The following is a 20018-nucleotide window of genomic DNA, read 5'->3' as shown; positions in this document are numbered from 1 at the left end:
CAAAGATCAATTCCCCTGGAGGAAATGGCAGCTTTAGAGAGTAGAGTCAGTGGCATCAGTTCCCTGCTGAATCTCCTCTCCTCCACAAACTCCACCCTCCCCAGGCACTACCCCTATATATTTGCGAATTTCTCAAGCTAGAGCTGACAACCCTAGTTCACACAAAATATTGCAAACTACTTGGAATTCAGGGGTAGATCTGTGTTTCTGATTGGAAACAAAGTAATTAAAAAAAAAAATCTTCAGTCATTCTTCCATTATACCAGACAATTTAAAGCATTCTCAGAGGTCTCTGGGTTCTTTGTATGGTACAGCCAAAATATCTGCAGAGCATGTATCAGTTTCTTCCTGCTATACTCTTGGACTCACCCAGTGGCCTGGCGTGGGGTGGCCTGAGAGGAGCTATGTGATAGGGGAAAGGGCCATCAAATGGCAGCTGACGTATGGTGCCCACATAGGGTTTTCAAGGCAAGAAATGAACTGAGGTGGTTAGCCATTTCCTGCCTCTGCATCCTGGACTTTCTTGGTGGTCTTCTAGCCTTGCTTAGCTTCCAAGATCTGATTAAATTGGGCTAGCCTGGGCCATCCAGGTTCGGACAGGAGACCTGTAGCCTAGCTTGAATAGATTATAAAGTGGCAATCTGTGCTACTAACAGTCTTGGTGCTACAGTTTAGAGAATGTGAATACTGCATAAAGCCCTTCTCACATTTCTAGAATCTGTGGGAATAGTGGGAGTCAGCTCAGTCCACGATTGCTGATCTCTTTCTGAATCAGAGTACACTGAGGTCCAATGCATTCTGGAACTGGAAGCTTGGAAGGTTTAAAACAGCCTGTTAAGATAAAGTTAATGAATGCTGGTATATGGTATTGGGTGAAATCCACTTCATCCTCCACCCCCATTGTTCCTCTATGGAAAGATCTTGGATGTTGTTGTTTTTCCATCTCACCATATCTTCGTCACAAGATTTTTAGAAATGCTAGTGTCTTTAAAGACAGAAGGTTTTATTTAATAACAAAGGAACAAATGTATAATTACTTGAGACCTTTTAACCTTTGTGTTGGTTACTCTGAGTATTCATGCTCAGTTGAAAGTAGAATATTTTTCACTTGGAATTCTAACATTTTCTAATTGATGAGTTCCAGTTGTGAGATTTATGTTATGACTGTAATATGCTCTTCACATTCTCTTAAGTGAATTGCTCTACAGACTTTTGTGACTCAGATTAACTCAGCTGCTTCATTATTCAGGAGGAGAGGACTTTATGGCCCCAGATCCTGTGATGTATATATATGGCATAGGGTTGCCAGGTCCAGCTCAAGAAATATCCGGGGACTTTGAGGGTGGGGCCAGGAGCAAGGGTGTGACAAGCACAAATGAACTCTGAAGGGAGTTCTGGCAATTACATTTAAAGGGGCCACACGTGTTTTAAATGCCTTCCCTCCATTTGGAAATAATGAAGGATGGGGTACGTTCTTTTGGGGCTCATAGAATTGAACTCCCAGTCCAATGTTTTTGAAACTTGGTGTGTGGGGGGGTGTTCTGAGAAGAGGTACCAGATGCTATGTTGAAAATTTGGTGCCTCTTCCTCAAAAAACAGTCCCCCCCCAGAGCCCCAGAAACCCACAGATCAATTCTCCATTATACCCTGTGGGAATGGGTCTCCATAGGGTATCATGGATTGCCAAGCAGACATCCCCCCCCCTTTTCTGATAACACTGAAGCAAAGGGAGGGCCTCCAAACTGGGGGATCCCCTGCCCCCAACTGGCGATTGGCAACCTAGCATGGCAGTGGTAACGATCTGTGTGTATGTGTATCCCGGCTTGCTTGCCTTGTTAGAGGTGAACTCTGAACTAGAATTCTCTCCTTATACTTAGATTTTTTCCCCTGTTGATAAACAGAAAAAATTGCCTTTTTCTTTTCTAAAGTATAATAGTTCTGCAGATGCCCCATTGGCTCCCTGTTTGTTTCTGAGCTCAGTTTAAGGTATTGGCTATCATATACAAAGCCTTTTATGGCCTTGGCCTCTCTTATTTACGGGACCGTCTTTCTCCTTATGCTTTGCCACAACAACTTCGCTCAAGTCAGCAGGAGCTTTTGTAGGTGCCAAACTGCAAAGGGCTTGGGGGGAATCAACAACAGCCCATGCCTTCTCTATTCTTGTTCTTATGTTGAGGAATGGCTTGCCCAAGGAGGTCAGGAAAGCTCCCACTATTCTGTCTTTCTGTAAACTGTGCAAAACTGAACTATTCAAGATGGCTTTTCCACAGAGATAATAGGGTTGCTCTGTACAAAATGGTTCACAAACTTACTTGGATAAATAATTGGGACTGTGGTCTATACTGCTGTGTATAACTTAAAAAAAAATTTTTTTTACAAGTTTATTGAAAAAATGCAAAACTATACATAGTACAGTATCGTGATCAGGTTGCAGGAGTCAATGAGAATAATAACCAAAATTTTAACAGTCGCATGTAGGATTAATGGCAAATGTGATTTACAGGCAGGAACTAAAACAGTGCCTCAGTAGGTTGCAGACTGAGTTAATACCGTCATGAAGAGGTGGCAGTAAAATGAGGATTAAGCAGTTAACTAAGCATCAGAAAGATAATAATAATAATGTCATAACAGCAGTAATAAGGAAGCAATGACCACATTTATATTGTAAGCTAACCACATGTAAAATAACTATTTAAAAAAGAAAAGCAAAAGATAACAAAAATAAACAGGAGGAAGGGAGTAGAGGATAGAGAAGGAAGAGTAAGATTATAAGACTAGAATATCTATAGGGGAAGAAAAGTTGAATAGAGAGGGGTTGTGAGAAATGTGTTCAATGAGAGGAAACCAAATGGTGTTGTTGAGGTTTAGGGTTGAAGTGGAGAGACATAGTGAAGAAGTGATTTTTTCCATCAATAGAAAATCCCAGATTTTCTTGCACCACAAAGAAAGAGATGGAGGGGTAGGGTCCTTCCAAGCAAAGGCAATGATCGCCTTAACTGCTGCGCAAAGGCTACCAAAGTTCTGCGAGTGTCAGGGATAGCAGAATCTCGCCAACGATTAAAAAGCAAAATTTCATAAGTAAAGGGGAAATTATGGTTGACTATCAGTTAAGTTTGAGTATGAACCAAATGCCAGAAGGGTTGTAATTTGGGACACAACCACTAAGAATGAAAGTAGGATCCAACAGAAGAGCATTGTTTCCAGCAGGCGTCACTAGAGGCACGAAGTGATGCGGTGAAGCTGAGCTGGGGTGTAGTACCACCGGGCAAGGAACTTAAAAGATTGGAACACTGCTGTGTATAACTTATTAAAAGTAGGGATCTTATTATGGAATTTCTGTACTGCTTAATGTGTCATATTAGTACTTATGTTTTAATTCTTTTGATGTTTTCAGACTTCTAAAATACTAATTAAGTGGTTATTGAATGTCCTTTTTTGTGGATTGTTCTTACTCACTCTGTATAATCTGCCCTGAACCTCTGTGAGAAAGGTGAATTATAACTAAACATAGACATGATGTAGATGTTAGATTTTAAAGCTGGATAGGAAAATAAATGCAGTTGCGTAAAATATGCACATTTAATGTTGTTATTAATTTATAGAACCACAATGAGTATAACCTGCCAGAGTTATATTTTGGAATCACTTCCTTTTCATTGGACTAGATGTTAAAAAATGGTTACCTCTTCCAAAACAGGTGGTGAATAATGGAGAAGAAAGTGAACAGAATCTGTCCTGTTGCAGACTCAAGCGCAACATATTTTCTGCAGATAATTTGGGAAAAAGATCTAGGAGTTGGCTTTGATGTCATTCTCACTGATGGTCAGCTGGCTTGGGCTGGGAGAGGTGAGATATATTACTTTACAGTTATATATATGTGAAGCTATTTTCTCAAATGCATAGCATAGTTCTAAATTTTCCTCTAGGCAGAATATGATACGGATCTTTGAAGGTATCAAGTATTTTGGGCTGGTTTACCCATCCAGAGTATTCCATCCTGGATAAAATCATGTGCAACTGTTAACTCAGGTATGCTGTACAGTATAACTATTAGCTCAGGTGTGCTGTACCTTTAACATCTCATCACCTTTCAAATTATGTAGTCTGCTACCCAGTGGTGCTGTTTGTTGTGTCCATCGTGAATTGCTGGAAGAATCAGAATGGAGTTTTAAATTGCTTCAAAATCTAGTAAGGCAAGTTACTTTGAAAATAAAGTGGCAGTTGGGAGAAGCTGCAGTGAAAACTGAAAATAGCCCCATCCCTACACATCTGTGTATAAGTAGCTCCCTTACATTTATAGCCATAGGCATTGTGTGTTTCTATTAAAGTACAACCTTTCAAAAGAAGCATTAAAACTTACATCTATAAAGTAGAAGGGAGGGTTTTTTATGCATCTAAGAAGTTAGGTGTTCCTTGTTATCTGCCTCCCAGCAGTGAGATGTAGTTGTTCAAAGTTGCTGACTGCAGCCTACTATAATAAATCTTGATCACTACACTTCTCTCTGTGTGTGTAGTAACTACACTTCTCTCTGGAGAGCCAAAATGGAGAGCCAGTTTGGTGTAGTGGTTAAGTGTGCGGACTCTTTATCTGGGAGAACCGGGTTGATTCCCCACTCCTCCACATGCACCTGCTGGAATGGCCTTGGGTCAGCCATAGTTATCACAGAGGTTGTCCTTGAAAGGGCAGCTGCTGTGAGAGCCCTCTCCAGCCCTACCCCACAGGGTGTTTGTTGTGGGGGAGGAAGGTAAAGGAGATTGTGAGCCGCTCTGAGACTCTTCGGAGTGGAGGGCGGGATATAAATCCAATATCATCATCTTCATCTTCATCTTCATCTTCATCTTCATCTTCTTCTTCTTCGTAGTAACATAAGATTGGTCTGTTTCTTGCCTGATTTTATATTTTCAGGTGGCATGTTTATTTGCTACACAGAATTGTGCTGAGAGGTACTGATTCTCTCCCCCCCCCCAGTGCCTTATAACAGCTGCAGGTTAGTTGAATGCTACCTTCCATCAAGCGAATGCTTTTACTGCCCCCACACTGGTTGCCTAAGCTTAAGAATGAGCTGATAGTTCTATGGATGATGATGATTTCACTGAAACCCAAGGTGGATTACATTTATTATCAAAAAAACAAGTAGTAGGTGGATTATGAAATATGATGTAAATCTGAACAGGTATTGACAAGCCTTACTAACCTAGTATTGACATGAATGTTCTCTTTGCTGCCATATTCGCCAATAATGGGCTGTGCTAAGGGGGAGGGGGACCATTATATCAGAGCTGTAAATAATATATAATTGAAAAGTAACAAGTAATTGCATAAAATGACATTGCAGTGGCACTTAAGATATGTTAGTCCTATAGCATCAAGACCATGCCGTCTCTTGTGCCCAGAAGTCTATAAGAAGCCAGAACAGACTATGGATTTTGATGTTAATCTTGCCACAGATGTTATGAACTCTGTTGAAAATGCAGTAAAGTGCCACCGAAATACCTACTGTAGTCTCCCACAAGCTTTGGTTTGGGTGCAGGACATTCAGGGTGTAATTTGATGTGGCAATAGGAGCAACTAAGCCTCTTGATTTCAGTGGTCTTAGGCTAACTATCTTTGCACAGGATCAAGCAGAAACTCTGAATTCATTAAGATGACTCCAAACAAATGCAGGCAGATCTTCCCAGCCTCCTCTTATCTTAAACACCTCCCTGTGACACCCAAAAACTGCTATTGAGTGTCAGGGGTCTTTCAGGAACAGGCCTGTAGCCAGGATTTTTTATTTGGTGGGGCCCAAAGCCAGGATTCTTCTTTAGCGGGGCACATTTTTTTGTGGGGGCCCTAGTTATTATGCTTAAATGTATAACTTAGTTCTGTTGCTTCAGAACAACATTTCTTTTAACCAGCTTCTCAGGTCTGACACAGCAAGGCAGGTTTAATTTGACTGCTTTTTACTGAACAGTAACATCAGCACTAACATGTAAAAAATTTGCATAGAGAAGCAGGGTAGAATGCTCACACAATAGTAAGACCCACAGAATGCCTTGGATCTAAAATTAAAGTTAAAATCAACACTTTCATTAGTAAATGAATAAATGTCTCATTCCCTTGTCAGCCTCAATCTTAAAACACATTGAGAGCAAATTGAGAAATTAAAAGTAAAACAAAACAAATACAACAACAAAACAATAGAACAGGGTTGAATGAGGGATAAAAGTAACAGTCATGACAATACCAGTCACACTAATGTTGCAGATTGAATTCAACAGCCTCCTTGCTGTTAAGTTCTTTCCTTTCCCCAGCTGTTCGTATCTTCCTTTCTTTGGCAACTGAGATGAAGGATCAAAGTAAATGAGAGGGAGGAATAGAAGTAAGATAAACAAATGAACAAAGCAGGAGTCAAGTTGCACCTTTAAGACCAACTAAATTTTATTCAGAACATAAGCTTTTGTGTGCTAAAAACACACTTCTTCAGACGAGGGGATCAGGTATAGTGGGCTGAAATACATGCAGTTTGTTGATAAACAAAGAATGAATGAAGTGGCACCTTTAAGACCAAAAGTCTTTTATTAAAAGTGTAAGTGAAATGAAGTAAAGTGAAGTCTACTCAGCCCATTTCCACTCATTTGCATCCAAAAAAGTGGTGGGGGTGGGGGAAAGGGGAGAGGTGGATTTGTATCGCAGAGAAAAGGTGAAGAAAAAAAGATCAAGCAGCTAAGTGCAATAAATCAGGTCTCTCCTGTGTCTTTTGCAACCTTAGGAAATAACAAGAAAAGTTGGGTTGCAATTTATACAGGGCAGATTCTGTGGACTCTCCGCCCCCCCTTTTTTTTTTTACTTTGAGGAATCACCCTGAAAGCAAATCTGAGAGCGGCAAAGTGCATTACATTCCCTTCACTATCTGTTAAACCCTGAACCAGAGATCTACATCGGCCTATCCCTGGAGGCAAAGGTGATGACTGGCACCTAGACAACTGATTGGAGGGGCCATAAAGGGAGAACAGGGGTTTGATTGGAGGAGTCTGGAACCCCCTGGAAACCCTCTAGCTTTGGGCCTGCTCAGAAATAGCACTGGAATTTTATTTAATTCAATTTATATCCCGCCCTTCTTGCTGAGGCAGGCTTAGGGCAGCTCACAAGCTCAAGACTATACATGAGTATAGACATATAATAAACATAAAAACAATAAAAAAAATGGGCAGCAGCTGAAAGTGATGGTTGTCGCCCTTGTTAAGCAGCAGAGGTACTTAGGACACACAAGCTCTTCTTTGGATTGAACTAATTTTTACATTATTGACTTCAGCACCTATATAATTGGCTTGAAGTTGTAAATTGTTACCCAAGTCACTTGAAGTTGTAAATTGTTACCCAAGTCACAGAAAGTGATAGAAAGGATGACATGACTAAGCCCTCCCCTTTTCTGTACTTTGAAAAAATCCTTAAAGATGTGACAGTATTCTAATCCTTCATTGTTAAAAAAGTGGTTGGTAGTACGTTAAGTTTTGTGAGAACAACTAACAGATATTTTGTGTGTTCGGGAGCAGCTGCAATACTGGCTTTTAAAGAAACCTTTGTTCTGAATTTAATTTTAATTCATCTGATTTACTTCTTGCAGTGTCTGAAGATGAAATATCTAAGGAGGCAGCTGACATGGAAATGGAACGAGAGAAGTACATTGAAGAACTACAAAAAGTGCTGTTGTTCAGAGAAGGACAGACAGACAGATACAGTTTTGATATTTCGAAAGGAGAAGCAAATGGAGATTGCCTTACTCTTTCCTATGAAAAGAATCTGAAAGATGTTTATGTAAGTGTTGCTCTGTTTTCACATATTTCCAACAGAATTAATGCATAGAACAATAAATCTTCAATAATAGAACTTTTTCTTAAACTTTGCCTTTGAGGAGTTTTGGAATGGAAAATGTCATCATTGATCAACTTGAGGAGGAAAAAGAGGTGAAAGAAAAAAAAACTGTTTCCCTACAAGAACATTAAAAAATCCTGGCAACATAAACTTTCCTTTATTTTTTTAATTATGAAATGTTTCAGTAGGGTCAGCATTTTGGGAGAAGTACTTTTGGGGCTGAAATGGGAGGGTTGAAGAAAGAAAGTCTTATTCCTTGTGGAAATCTTTCTACCAGTAGAAATATTAGGATGAGTTTGAGCCAAAGTGACTGCCGATTTCCTCTACTGTAGAGATGGAGCTGATCTGATTTAGGCTTTCCCCTTCTGCATTGCTTGCCTCTTCTTGTTGAACTATTTACAGAAATGCCAGTATCTTTGTTTTCCAAATATTACTGACCAAAGTCTGTAGTCTAAAGAAAGTACTCTAATGAGTTAAAACTTGGAGTAGAAAAAGATGGGCTGATGGGGAGGGAGATGGGGACATCCAGTTGGCAAAATCCGTTTTGGAATCCGTTTTGCTGTTGCCTGCCTCTGTAGAAGGCTCGGACTTCCTTGATAGTCTCCCATCCAAGTACTATTCAGGGTTGACTGCTTAGCTTCTGAGAGCTAATGATATCGAGCTAGTCCAAGCCATCTGGGTCAGGGCTCTATATTGGCAGTTTGGATTTATTTCTTTTTGATGGCTTGTATTTCCACAGCTTTTCTGGATTTTCTGGCTTAACATACAAATTACATGATTGCACATATTATAGAGTTTGGTCCAGTTACAGTCATATGTAATGACTAATAGTCCTGAATCTTTGTGTCTGTATAAAGTGTTGTCAAGTCACAACTGAGTTATGGTGACGCCAGCAAGGGGCTTTCAAGGCAAATGAGAAGCAAAGGTGGTTTTCCATTGTCTTCCTCTGCTGAGTCTTTCTTGGTGGTCTCTCTTCCAAGTACTGACCCTGCTTAGCTTCCAGGATCTGGTGAAACTGGGCTATACCATACCACTTTTCCTCCCATGAATATCCCTGCTGATATCAAAATATGTAAGCAGCCCATTCAGTGGTGGTGTTGTGCATATCACTGCAGATGTGTCTTCAGTTGCACATCTGTATTACTTTGGTAGACCTTGCAAAGATCTTTTGGGTAATTTCTGCATTATGTGATCCCTATTAAACAGGATTGGAAGTGTTTCCTGACTTCCATATAATGCGCCCCCCCCCAAAACCCCCCCACCTTAGCTAATTTTGTATCTCTTCGTGAATGTACTAATCAAAAAATCTCACGATGGACATGGAACAGTATGAAATTCTATTTGATTTATGTTGCTTTTGTAGCAGATGAAATTAAGTGGAAAAAGTTAAATCTACAGTAGCTTATGTTCCTCTTGTGAAATAAGTTTTTGAAAGTAGACAATGTTACCTGGGTGTTTGGAGTCAATTTGCAGATGAATATTGCTTGTTTATATTGTACTACATAATGGGGGCAGAGGGAACCAACTGACAGATACAACACAGCATTTATTCCTTGGGTTCAGGTTGTTCCTAGTTGTTTGAACTTGCAGTCAGACTTGCAAGAAGTTAATGTATCAGAGATCTAATTTAGACGTCTAATGTTTTAGCAGCATCTCAATTCAGCAAATTGCTCTATTGTTTATTAATAATTTTCTTTCTTTTGAAGCAGGTGGTTTTGTTTACAGAGCTTTTAAATGTCCTACCACTTCTGAGATACTCTTAGACTGGTAAGGGCAAACTAGGTTGTTGAGAATTGCATTAAAAGAACAATAAGCTTGATACACAGTGTGGCTTGTGTGTCAAACCAGCTGCAGAGCAAAATGGGCCACACACACTGAGAAACTCAGTAAGGGGCCATTGAGGCTTGGCCAGCTAAACTGCTGCCACCTAAACAAACACTATAACAAGAGTCAGTGATTTACTTTTTGATCTAAGTAGGTGATCACTGGGAAGTAAATCTTTCCAAGCACTTCAACTAGGAACTCTCCACCTCTAATGCATAATGCGACTCCTGCAAGACTTTCTCTTTGGAAGTGGCAATTAAACAGATTAAAGAGTTCTTGATAAACAGTATTCGAGGGGCAGCAAACCTTTCCGTAATAAGGTGGCAGGTATTGTATCCCCCCCCCCCCTCCGCCAAGGAACATTAATAAAACCTTAGCTGAGGAGGCTAAAATTTTCAGTGTGAGGCAAACAGTCATGACTTAGCTAGTCTGAAAAAAGAAATTGTGTTAAGTCACTTCACTTTTCCCTCAATAATTGTGTTGTTGTAATGTGTTCTGAAATACAGGTCATTGCATTTGGAATATATTTTTAATTTTTTTTTGAAGTGCCCTTGACATTTCTCAAATGGGTAGAGTCAGCTTCCTAAAATCTGTTGGTTCATTATCCTGTTTCATACATGCTGTGTACAGTTGTTGGTGTTATGAGCCATTGTTTATGTTTACTAGAACTTGAGGGCATCCAGTGAAACTGATTGGCAGTAGGTTCAGGACAGACAAAAGGAAAAACTACTTTACATCGAGAGGATATAGTGATGGCCACAGGAATAATCAGGTATAAAAGGGCATTAGATAGATTCATGGGAGATAAGTCTTACCAGTGGCTACTAGCCATGTTAGCTGAGAGGAACTTCCACATTCAGAGTCTAACCCTCTGAATCCCATAGCCAGGAGGCGACATCATAGGAAGGTCTTGGTTTCTATATCCTATTGTTGGCTATCCAGAGGAACTGGTTGGCCACTGTGTAAGACAGGATACTGGGCTAGATTGACCAGGGTGTCGAACTCATTTGTTATGAGGGCCGGATTAGACATAAATGAGACCTTTTTGGGCTGGGCTATGTGTTTCATAGAATGTAATGCCAGGTAGCAGATATATAAACTTTATAAAGTACACAATCACAATTAAAGATTTTTTTTACTTAAAATATTTTGTTTTATAGTCTCTGATAAATGTGACCTCTTGCTGTGAATTATTGCATCAAAAACTCCAGACTATGTACTGTACCAATCTTAAGCATGCTGTTCAGGTGTTGTTCAGGTGTGCACATCTGTAAGCTACAAACCTACTTTTGATTTGTTGACATTCATTACAGAGATCTCATGGTCAGTGCTTTAAGCCTAAGAGGAAAACATGAAGCAGCTGTGCATTGTGAGGTTCTGTATAGAAACTGCATCATGTGCTAGTCAAGAACATGTGAAGGCACCATGGCACAGACTGAGGGCTATGTGCTTGTCTACAAAACTATAGTTTTCCCCAGAAAAATAACTACATCTCCTATGTGGCAGTGCAAGAACAGAGATACAGCCATGTACTATGCTCAGTATCAACCTACTTACTATCTGGGAAGTCTAAGTTCAAGATCACCAATCAAAGGAAAATGTGAAAGAAAAATCAAGGGAAATTTGCTGAGTAAATCTGGGCTGTCCTCTGCTCCATATTTTTATCTAAACCCCTCTTGAAGGTGGCTATGCTTGTGGCCGCCGCCACCACCTCCTGTGGCAGTGAATTCTACATGTTAATCACCCTAAAGTTCATATACTTTCCTATTGAGAGGGACTGGAGGGCCTGAGTACAGTGAAAAAGAGGAGAGGAACCCATAACAAGTCCAACCAAACTCACTCTGTGTGTGTGTGTAGCAAGGCAAAAGTTCATACCTTAAATAAAATGTTGCTAGCTTTCAAAGTGCTTTCTTTGTACCTCTCCTGATGGTAGCTTCAGCTACTTAAAGGAAGAGAGGCTCGGCTCAGTAGCTCTGCAGGGTGATTGATTGAGCCTGGCAAACTTAATAAACACAGCAGACTTATAGAGCCAAGCTCCTTCATTGGCTGATGCTCCTCCTCCCTTTGAGGAAAGGGAGGGGGAAAAGGGAAAGAGCAGGGAGATGCTGCTTTGCTGACTGGCTTATCATGGGAGAAACACAAAATGGCAACTGGACAAAGGCAAGGGACAATGAAGCAGACAACAGCCAGTTGCTGGAGGGCCTGATTGGAAGCCTCTGGGGGCCGGATCTGGCCCACAGGCTGTATGTTTGACACCCCTGAGATAGACTATTGGTTTGATCCAGTAAGGCTCTTCTTATGTTCTTAAGGATCTATATACATTGGGTTGTATCCAGCAACCAATCTTTCTCGGTTTCAGCCATTTCCCTTCCTTACTATAGCCCCTGTTCCACATAGCTTTTGTTCATGCAGTTCTCATGATCCCAACTTTTGGGTAGTGAAAGGTGACTCTGTTCTCTTTTGTTCACCAGTAGAGAAACATGAAGATAGAACCAGGTAGCCATGTTGCTCTGAAGTAATAAAGTTGGAGTCCAGTGGCACCTTTAAGACCAACAAAGCTCAAGGTATGAGCTTTCATGTGCAGACACACTTCTTCATATACAATGAAATGGAAGAAAATTATTCAAATTTATAGACTGGGTAGAAAAGCAAATCAGCATATAACAAGATGTAGACATTTTGAGAACAACCAGGGACAATAAGCCAAGTGTACACATAATCCTGAGCTCCTTTAATACATTTTTAGCTTGCCCCATTGGAGAACAACATTTTTAAAAACTTCTGGTTTCTTAAGTTGTTTTTATTTTAGTACAAATAACATTTAATTGTAATTCCAGTGAAAAGGAGACTGAGGTACAAAAAAGGAAAAAAATGATAAAAATGAGGCCAATTTTTAATAGATGCAATTGTAGGGAAATGCTGTGTCAGTTTTGGGATTTTTAAAGACTATTTTGGTTCTGGTGAGTTATTGTAATATTTAGTGCCATACAAAATATAAGGTACTTTTGTACTGGTAGTTTTTGTGCTGTAGATTCTTACCCATCCTTTAATAAATGAAAAAGTCAACTATTACTGAGATTTTGATAATATAGAAATATATACCTTGTTTGGGTAAATGGAGGGCTATTAAAATTGTTTAAAATATTATTAGAGTGAAATATTCATGCTTTTTCCTAATGCAACATAATATGTATACAAAACAACATGAATCATACATACGGACCTGTAGTTGGAAGTCAAATAGATGTAAAGTCAGCAGAGCTAGTTATTGACACTTGATGTGACTTTTCAGCAAAAGGGCATGTGGGTGATGGGAATCAAGCCAGCCCTGAAACTGTTGCGGACCTTCCCTTATGGGGCTTTTTTCTTAGCCAGGCTCTGTGTGTGTGTGTATACAGTGCTATCAGGTTGCATTTGATTTATGGCCTAGCATTAAATCACAGCCTAGGAGAAAAGCTCTCTATGTGTTTGCATGCGTGTGTGCATGTGCACTGGAGTCTTTTTAGTGGTCTTTTTGTTCTGAAGTTGTATTTTTACCTCCATGGTTCATATAATTTGGGGCTAGTTGATGCAGGGGTGGCCAACAGTAGCTCTCCAGATGTTTTTTGCCTACAACTCCCATCAGCCCCAGCCATTGGCCATGCTGGCTGGGGCTGATGGGAGTTGTAGGCAAAAAACATCTGGAGAGCCACCGTTGGCCACCCCTGTCCTATAGCATCCATTTTAGTTCCTAATATAGATTTATTTATTTGATTTATATCCCGCCCTCACCGCCGAGGCAGGCTCAGGGCAGCTCACAGATTAGAGGTCACAGTCACAATTGTGTGACCAAATAAAATGAAACAACAATAAAAACAATTTCTAAATTCTAAACAACAATAAAAACATTAAAACAGTTTCTAAATTCTAGTTATATTTGATAGTAAACTGTATATAATATGCATTTAAAAAATTGAAATACATTGTATTGAGGTAAGTGCAGGGCTGGACAAATCTATGTATGCATCAATTTTACACTCATTTCTCCTGATCCAGAAAAGTGGTAGACATGCAGAAGCCTATTTCTGTATGCACATATCATTATTTGGAATTTAGCTTCTTTAACATGGGTAAGGTTATGTTATGAAGTCAAGAAGTATTAGGCAGAGGAGGAAGTGGCTAGTGACTTCTGATGCTCTGACTGTTATTCTATAGGTCATTCAGTCAGAATAGTTTCCTTTGGATGTCTTGAGTGATATGAACTGTGAGTGATAGCCATGGATAATTCTGTCCTCCTTTGCTTTCTAATCCTTTTTATACAGACATTTAAACTAGGTGCAATCAGCACGTCTTGCAGTGAGTTCTGTACTTTAATAAAGCATTGTGTGCAGAAGTGATCTACATTGTACTTCGTGTTATTTACTTACATAAATTATTTAAAGAGCTTCAAGAGCTGTTAGCATATTTTTAATCCAAGTAAAAAGTACTTGTCTGTTATGTATTGAATATACAATATTGTTTGTTCAGGGGAATCCTCCTAATATTTCCTCCTCATATTTACCAATATTTACTGAGAATTAAAGTAAATATATGATCCTGACTATGTGTTTTCCTATATTCAATATATCCCCTTAGTGTAGTTTGTTCATGATAGAAAAATTACAAGCATCACCTGTGTCTGGCAAATAATAATTATAATCCTCCTTTAAAACTCTAGTGATCATGCTGAAGACCTTGTAAATCTTATCAAGATAATTTTAAAACCCCCCCCCCCAGACTAGCTCACTCTTTCAGGGACTAATTTTCTAATTCTTTAAAGCCATAAGTAAAGACCAGTAACTTTAAATAATTTACATTCATTGTTTTTATATTTTACTCCCCCCTCATAAAAAATAATAAAGGTATGTGATGGGGGAATTTCACTGTCCAGGAAATTGCCTGAGACTGGCAAGAGAGATTCACAGAGAGAGACAACTAAGACAGTGATTTTACCTTAGAAACTATTTAGTGAATCTTGAAAACTATAATGCAACATTGTGTTCTACTTATTCAGCTAAATATCAAGGCAATTAATTTGGTGCCCCCACCCTGCCAGCCCTGGGGCCACAGTGGGTGGGCCAGCCCTGGGGCCAAAAAGGTTGGGGGCCACTGAGTTAAGCTCTCTATTAGGGGTGTGCGTTTGGTTCAGCCGAACCGAATAGACCACTGAATACCGCCTGATTCGGAAGTATACGGCACCGTATACTTCTGAATCCAATTAGAAGGCATTATACGGGAGCTGTATACGGCTCCCCACATACTTCTGAATCAATATTCGGAAGTATACGGAACTCAGTGTAAAAGGCGGGAAAGGAGCTTCTGCACCCTCAGGGAAGCTGCTTGCCTCCTTTCCTGCCTTTGGAAGCTTTTTCCTGCCTCTCCCATAGCCTCCCTGGGATCAGGGAGGGAGGGGAGGGGGAGAGGATCCCCAGCAGCCAATCCAAAGCATGCATTTCCAAAATGCATTGCAAATGCATGCTTTGCAGGGCTGTTGTATAGCTGATGGCTGGGCTAATCCCCCAGCCATTCAGCAACATTGTTGTTCTTTTGTTTACTTGGGTATCCAAGTAAACACTGTTCTCTGGCCAATCACAGAGCAGTGGTATTTTTTGAAACTGCTCTGTGTAGAGCCAGAGAACCTTTTTAAGGAGATTGCCTGGCTGGACTCCATTCCATTGCTGCTGTGTTGGTGTCAGTGAGAGATTGTGCTGCGTTGGCCCTTGGCCTCAGCTGCTGCTGCTCTCTCTCAGCCTTGCCTGGCCTGCCTGGAGAAGACATCTAAGGTAAGACAGTCTTGGGGTTCTTGTTTTTATTTTAGTTAGGATAAAAGTAAAATGACTTTTTAAGACTCTAGAGTCCCTTTACTTTTTCAGATTTGGGTGGGTAGCTTATTTGGGTTAGGGGGTTCTGCTGGGAGTGGGGGCTTGTGGTGGTGGTGGGGGTTTTGCCAATTTGCCTATATCTTACCTTAGTGAGAGGACTTTTAAAAGTGCAGTGTCCTTTTACTTTTCCTGATTTGGGTGACTTGGATTTCTTGAGGTGAAGGTTTTTTTGGAAGGAGGGGTTGGTTAAGTTCCTGTATTGTTAAAAGTCAAGTTTTTTACTCTTTTAAAAAGATTCTGTGTTTGATTTGTTGGCTGCTGTGTTGTGCTGTTGTTTTCCTTTTCTCTTCTGGTTTTGGTTCTTGGATTGAGGGGGCTGTTTGGCCTTATTTTTATTGTTAAAAAGTTCAGTTTTTTAACAGTTGTTGGCTTTTTCTCAGTTGGAATTGTTTGGATCTGTTGCTGTTGGTTTTGCATCCTGTCCTGTTGTCCCTTTTCCTGGTTCTGTTTTTTTTTGTGGGGGAGGAATTTAAAAGTTAAGTTTCTTTCTGTCACGTTTTGGTTTTTTTAATTACCTCTGGTTGGTGTGAGGGGGTTGGTGTGTGGGCTGTGTGGAGTGGGTCATTTTCATGTTTTTATAGAGCTATTTTTGGGGTCTGGGGGTGCTTTCTGTTTGACTAGGGCCACTAAATAGGCTGCCCCACTAATAAGGGTGTTTTTAGGGATTGGGTTTTTTTTAAATTTTAAAAAAAAATTATCCAGTTTAGGGCTTTATCTTCTTTCAAAATTCAACTAGGCCAGATAGGGGCAATTTAAAAAGATTTTAGGTTTCTCATAAAAGGCAGTGAGACTACTAGGCCACATCAGGCTTTCTTTTAAAGAGACTAGGGTTGCAGTGCATCTTGCTTTCAGCCACTGAAAGCTGGTGCATTCTTAGATTTCCATAGGGTAAACCACAGCTTCTCTCTAGTTATAGGGGACACCTGATTTCTAGTTTGCAAGGAAATCTGGTTTGTCCCAGGATCTAGTTAGGAGAAGTTTAACTAGGAGGATATAACAAGGATTGCCTTCATCTCAAGGTAGCCTTCTAAAAACTGTAGCCAGGTAGAGGCAGGATCACCTAGTCTCCTAAACTTTACCAGACTACTACCCCAACCCAAAGAAGGACAGGTTAGGAACCAAACAAACAAGTTTTGGTGGGAGGGTTTTTAAAAAATCAGGGCGCCTGTTGGTTCAGGGTACAGTGTGGTGAGTTAGGTTTGTAAAAAACCCCACTCTCAGTTCAGGTTGTGTGAGACTGGCCAAGGGTGACATGAGTGACAGGCAGCAGAAGAGGAGCCCTGGGGGCAAGGCCAAGGAGAAGACTAGAGGGGTGGAGGGGAGGGTGAGGGTGAGGACCCAGTTTTCCCTCTGAGGCAGAGGCCATCTTGTGGGTGATTCCCAACCCACTTGTAGAGAGTCAGGACTAACTTCAAACTTCCTCTTTCTGTTGGGACTCACCCTAAGTCAGTTCTTTTCCTGCCTCAGTAGGGAGAGCACCTAGTTATAGGCTGATTGCCTATCACCTCAGTAGTTTACAAATTCTTCTCTATTCAATTATCCCTCTTTACTGCTCTGTTCCTGCTTTTTCATTAACTAGCCTTCTGGTACCTGTCTTCCTCTCCTCACTCTTCTTTCCTTTCCTTCAGTCGGGTGCGGGCTTCGGCTCCCCGACCGCCATTTTTCGGCGCTCTTTTTTTCTCACGGACGAGGATTAAAACGGATAGAAAACATGCCACGAAGAGAAGAGGACGACGGATTCCTATCGGAGGGGGAGGATCAGAACTCTACCTCTGGACCAGTAAACTCAAAGGGAGCCAGCAAGTCCAAGCAGAGGCTTGTGCGGGACTCCCCATCAGAGCCGTCATTTCACGAGTGTGCCAAAAACAGCTGCTCTGTCACTGAGACGAGGCTGATGGCTTCGGTGCCGGCAGAGTCTTCCTTCCCATCCAGCGGAGGCAGCATAGCGACCCGGGAATGAGCACTGTGGGGGCCCCCTTAAGTAGCAACAATGCAAGGGAGGGAGAAGGAATGAGCCGTTTTACTTGCAACTAGGCCAGTTTGAAAATACCCAGCCAGGAGATCTCATTCCCATGTTTCTCCCTCAAGAATTCCTCGCTATGCTATGTGATATGCGGGATGAGATGGGCTCCTTCCATAGAAAGAGGACCAGATCCAATAGGTCCCCCTCCGTATCCTCCTCTAGATCCCCTTCCCCTCACAGAGGGTCCAGGTCACGAAAATGCCCATGGCCAACCAAGACAGCCCAGAAGCGCATGCTGACCCAGGGAAGAGATAGGACCGAAGATGGGTCCCCCCTTAGAGATGGGCTTCAGACACCCAGTGACAGAGAAGAGGGTGAATTTTCCTTGGACGAGGATCCAGATATAGAGGTCCCAGAGCTAGTGCAGAGATTTTTTAGGGCAGAGGACCTACAATATCTGTTAGTTAGGACCCTCACTGCTTTGGATCTCCATGATGATCCTGACATTGAGGAAGAGGAGGAGGAGGAGACCAAGTCCAAGGTCAAGCACAAGGAGGAAGACACGGAGGTTTTTTTTCCAAAGAGGGCTTCATATGCCAAGGCCTTTCCCTTCCCAGCTTATTTTGAAAGACAAATAAGAGCAGAGTGGAAGAGACCACTAGTTAATAAGCAATACCCAGGGTTTCAAAAGAAAATGTATCAGCTTTATTCCTTTACTAATGAGTTTTTGCAGGTCTCCCTGGTGGATGTACCGATAACAGCACTGCAGAGCTATGGTCTAGTCTCTGAGGATGACCATGGGGCCCTGAAGGACAATATTGATAAAAAAGTGGAATTTGCACTTCGCAGAACTCATAAAGCTGCAGCAGTGGCGCTCAAAGCTTTGGCGGTGGGATCCTTGGTGGCCAGAGCAGCTGTATTGGGAGGCTGCCCCAGGAGGATCATCATTCTATGGAAGGTGCAAATCGCATCTTAAGGGCCATTTCTTTTCTGGCTGACTCTACGCTAGATACTATGGGGTTTGCTTCCAGAGCTATTTCTTTGTCAGCAGCGGCTAGATGTTCTGTTTGGCTAAGAGCTTGGTCAGCAGACACCTTCTCTAAGAATATTGTGATTGCATATTCCTTCCATGGGGGGAGACTTTTTGGTCCAGCTTTGGATAAAATCTTAGTGGAGACCAGGGGTAAGAAGGCGATGCCCAAGTTTATACGGCGTCAAGACTGATGATCTTCATATCAGTCTTCTACGTTTTCCTTTCGTTCACAGCATACCCTTCCGTGTTTTCGACAGGATTCCAAAAGGCCATCATGGAACAACCCCAGACAGTCCTTTCGTTGCCCCGTTTTCTCCAAATTGAACAGAGCCGGAGCTAAGCAGTCCGATAGACCGGAGAGAAACCAGAAGGGCACCAAACCATGACTACACCCTTCTTCCCATCAGGGCACGTCTGCTTCAATTTCGACGCCATTGGGAATCCGCAACAGCAGACGCCTGGTGCAAGGAAATTGTCACCGACAGATACAAGATAGACTTTCAGACCATACCACTGTCTCGTTTCGTTCCGTCACCGGATCACAAGTCCGCAGAAAAGTGCCTCAGAATTTTACAAGTCATTCAGCATTTACTAGACATCGAGCCAGTTCCCCCGTCAGAATACGGTCAAGGTGTTTATTCAATCTTCTTCACCGTGCCAAAGCGATCAGGGGACTGGAGAGCAATTCTGGACTTAAAATTCCTCAACAGGTTTGTGAGTTACAAGGCCTTTCGGATGGAGACACTACGCTCCATAGCAAAGGCACTCCAGCCCCAGGAGTTATTAATAGACTTAATGGAGGCTTACCGCCACATTCTAATCTTTCCAAGACATCGGAGTTTCTTCGATTCAACTATGGCGACCGCCACTACCAGTACAGAGCCCTTCCATTCGGCCTGGCTTCTGCTTCTCGCATCTTCACCAAAGTCCTGATCAATGTTATTGTTTCCCTTCGGGAGCAGGACATTCTGATCCATCCTTATCTGGATGATAATCTTCTCAGGGCTCCCTCGAGAGAGAAGTCCATTCAGGTCACGGAACAAACTATTCGAAACATGCAAGAATTTGGGTTTGTGGTCAACGTCCAGAAGAGCTCCTTGGTACCCACCTACAAGCTACAACATCTGGGGGTGGTTATAGATACTAGGTGGCAACGTCTGTTCCTCCCGACAGACAAGGTGCAAAAGATCAAGGAAGCTTCGTCCTTGGTAATCAGGAGTCGTCAGTCGTCTTTGATGCCCCTTACTTCTCTACAGGGGTCGATGATAGCCACGTTAGGTGATATATTGGGCCAGGTTTCATGCTCGACCGCTTCAAAACTTTCTACTTCTTTACCAGCTTCAGATTTCTGGGAAGTCAGATTTGCAAGTACGGGTGCCTCTGAAAATAAAGACCAGCCTGCGTTGGTGGACAAGGTTGAAAAATCTTACCAAAGGGAAACAC

At 41.6% G+C, this 20018-nt stretch overlaps 1 protein-coding gene across 1 annotated transcript in view; it reads left to right on the top strand.

Annotated features, from left to right (window-relative positions):
* Positions 1-3695: 3695 nt before the first annotated feature.
* The window catches only part of XRCC4 (X-ray repair cross complementing 4), a 198009-nt gene continuing 181686 nt past the window's right edge, over positions 3696-20018 (top strand). The window contains exons 1-2 of the mRNA XM_060235737.1: positions 3696-3846; positions 7608-7798. Of these exons, the coding sequence (XP_060091720.1) occupies positions 3708-3846; positions 7608-7798 (330 nt within the window). The 5' untranslated portion in view covers positions 3696-3707. The remainder of the gene's footprint in view (positions 3847-7607; positions 7799-20018) is intronic.

This window comes from Heteronotia binoei, chromosome 4 (genome assembly GCF_032191835.1).
Source record: "Heteronotia binoei isolate CCM8104 ecotype False Entrance Well chromosome 4, APGP_CSIRO_Hbin_v1, whole genome shotgun sequence".
Classification (NCBI taxonomy): domain Eukaryota; kingdom Metazoa; phylum Chordata; class Lepidosauria; order Squamata; family Gekkonidae; genus Heteronotia; species Heteronotia binoei.
This window is presented reverse-complemented; position numbering and strand designations above follow the sequence as displayed.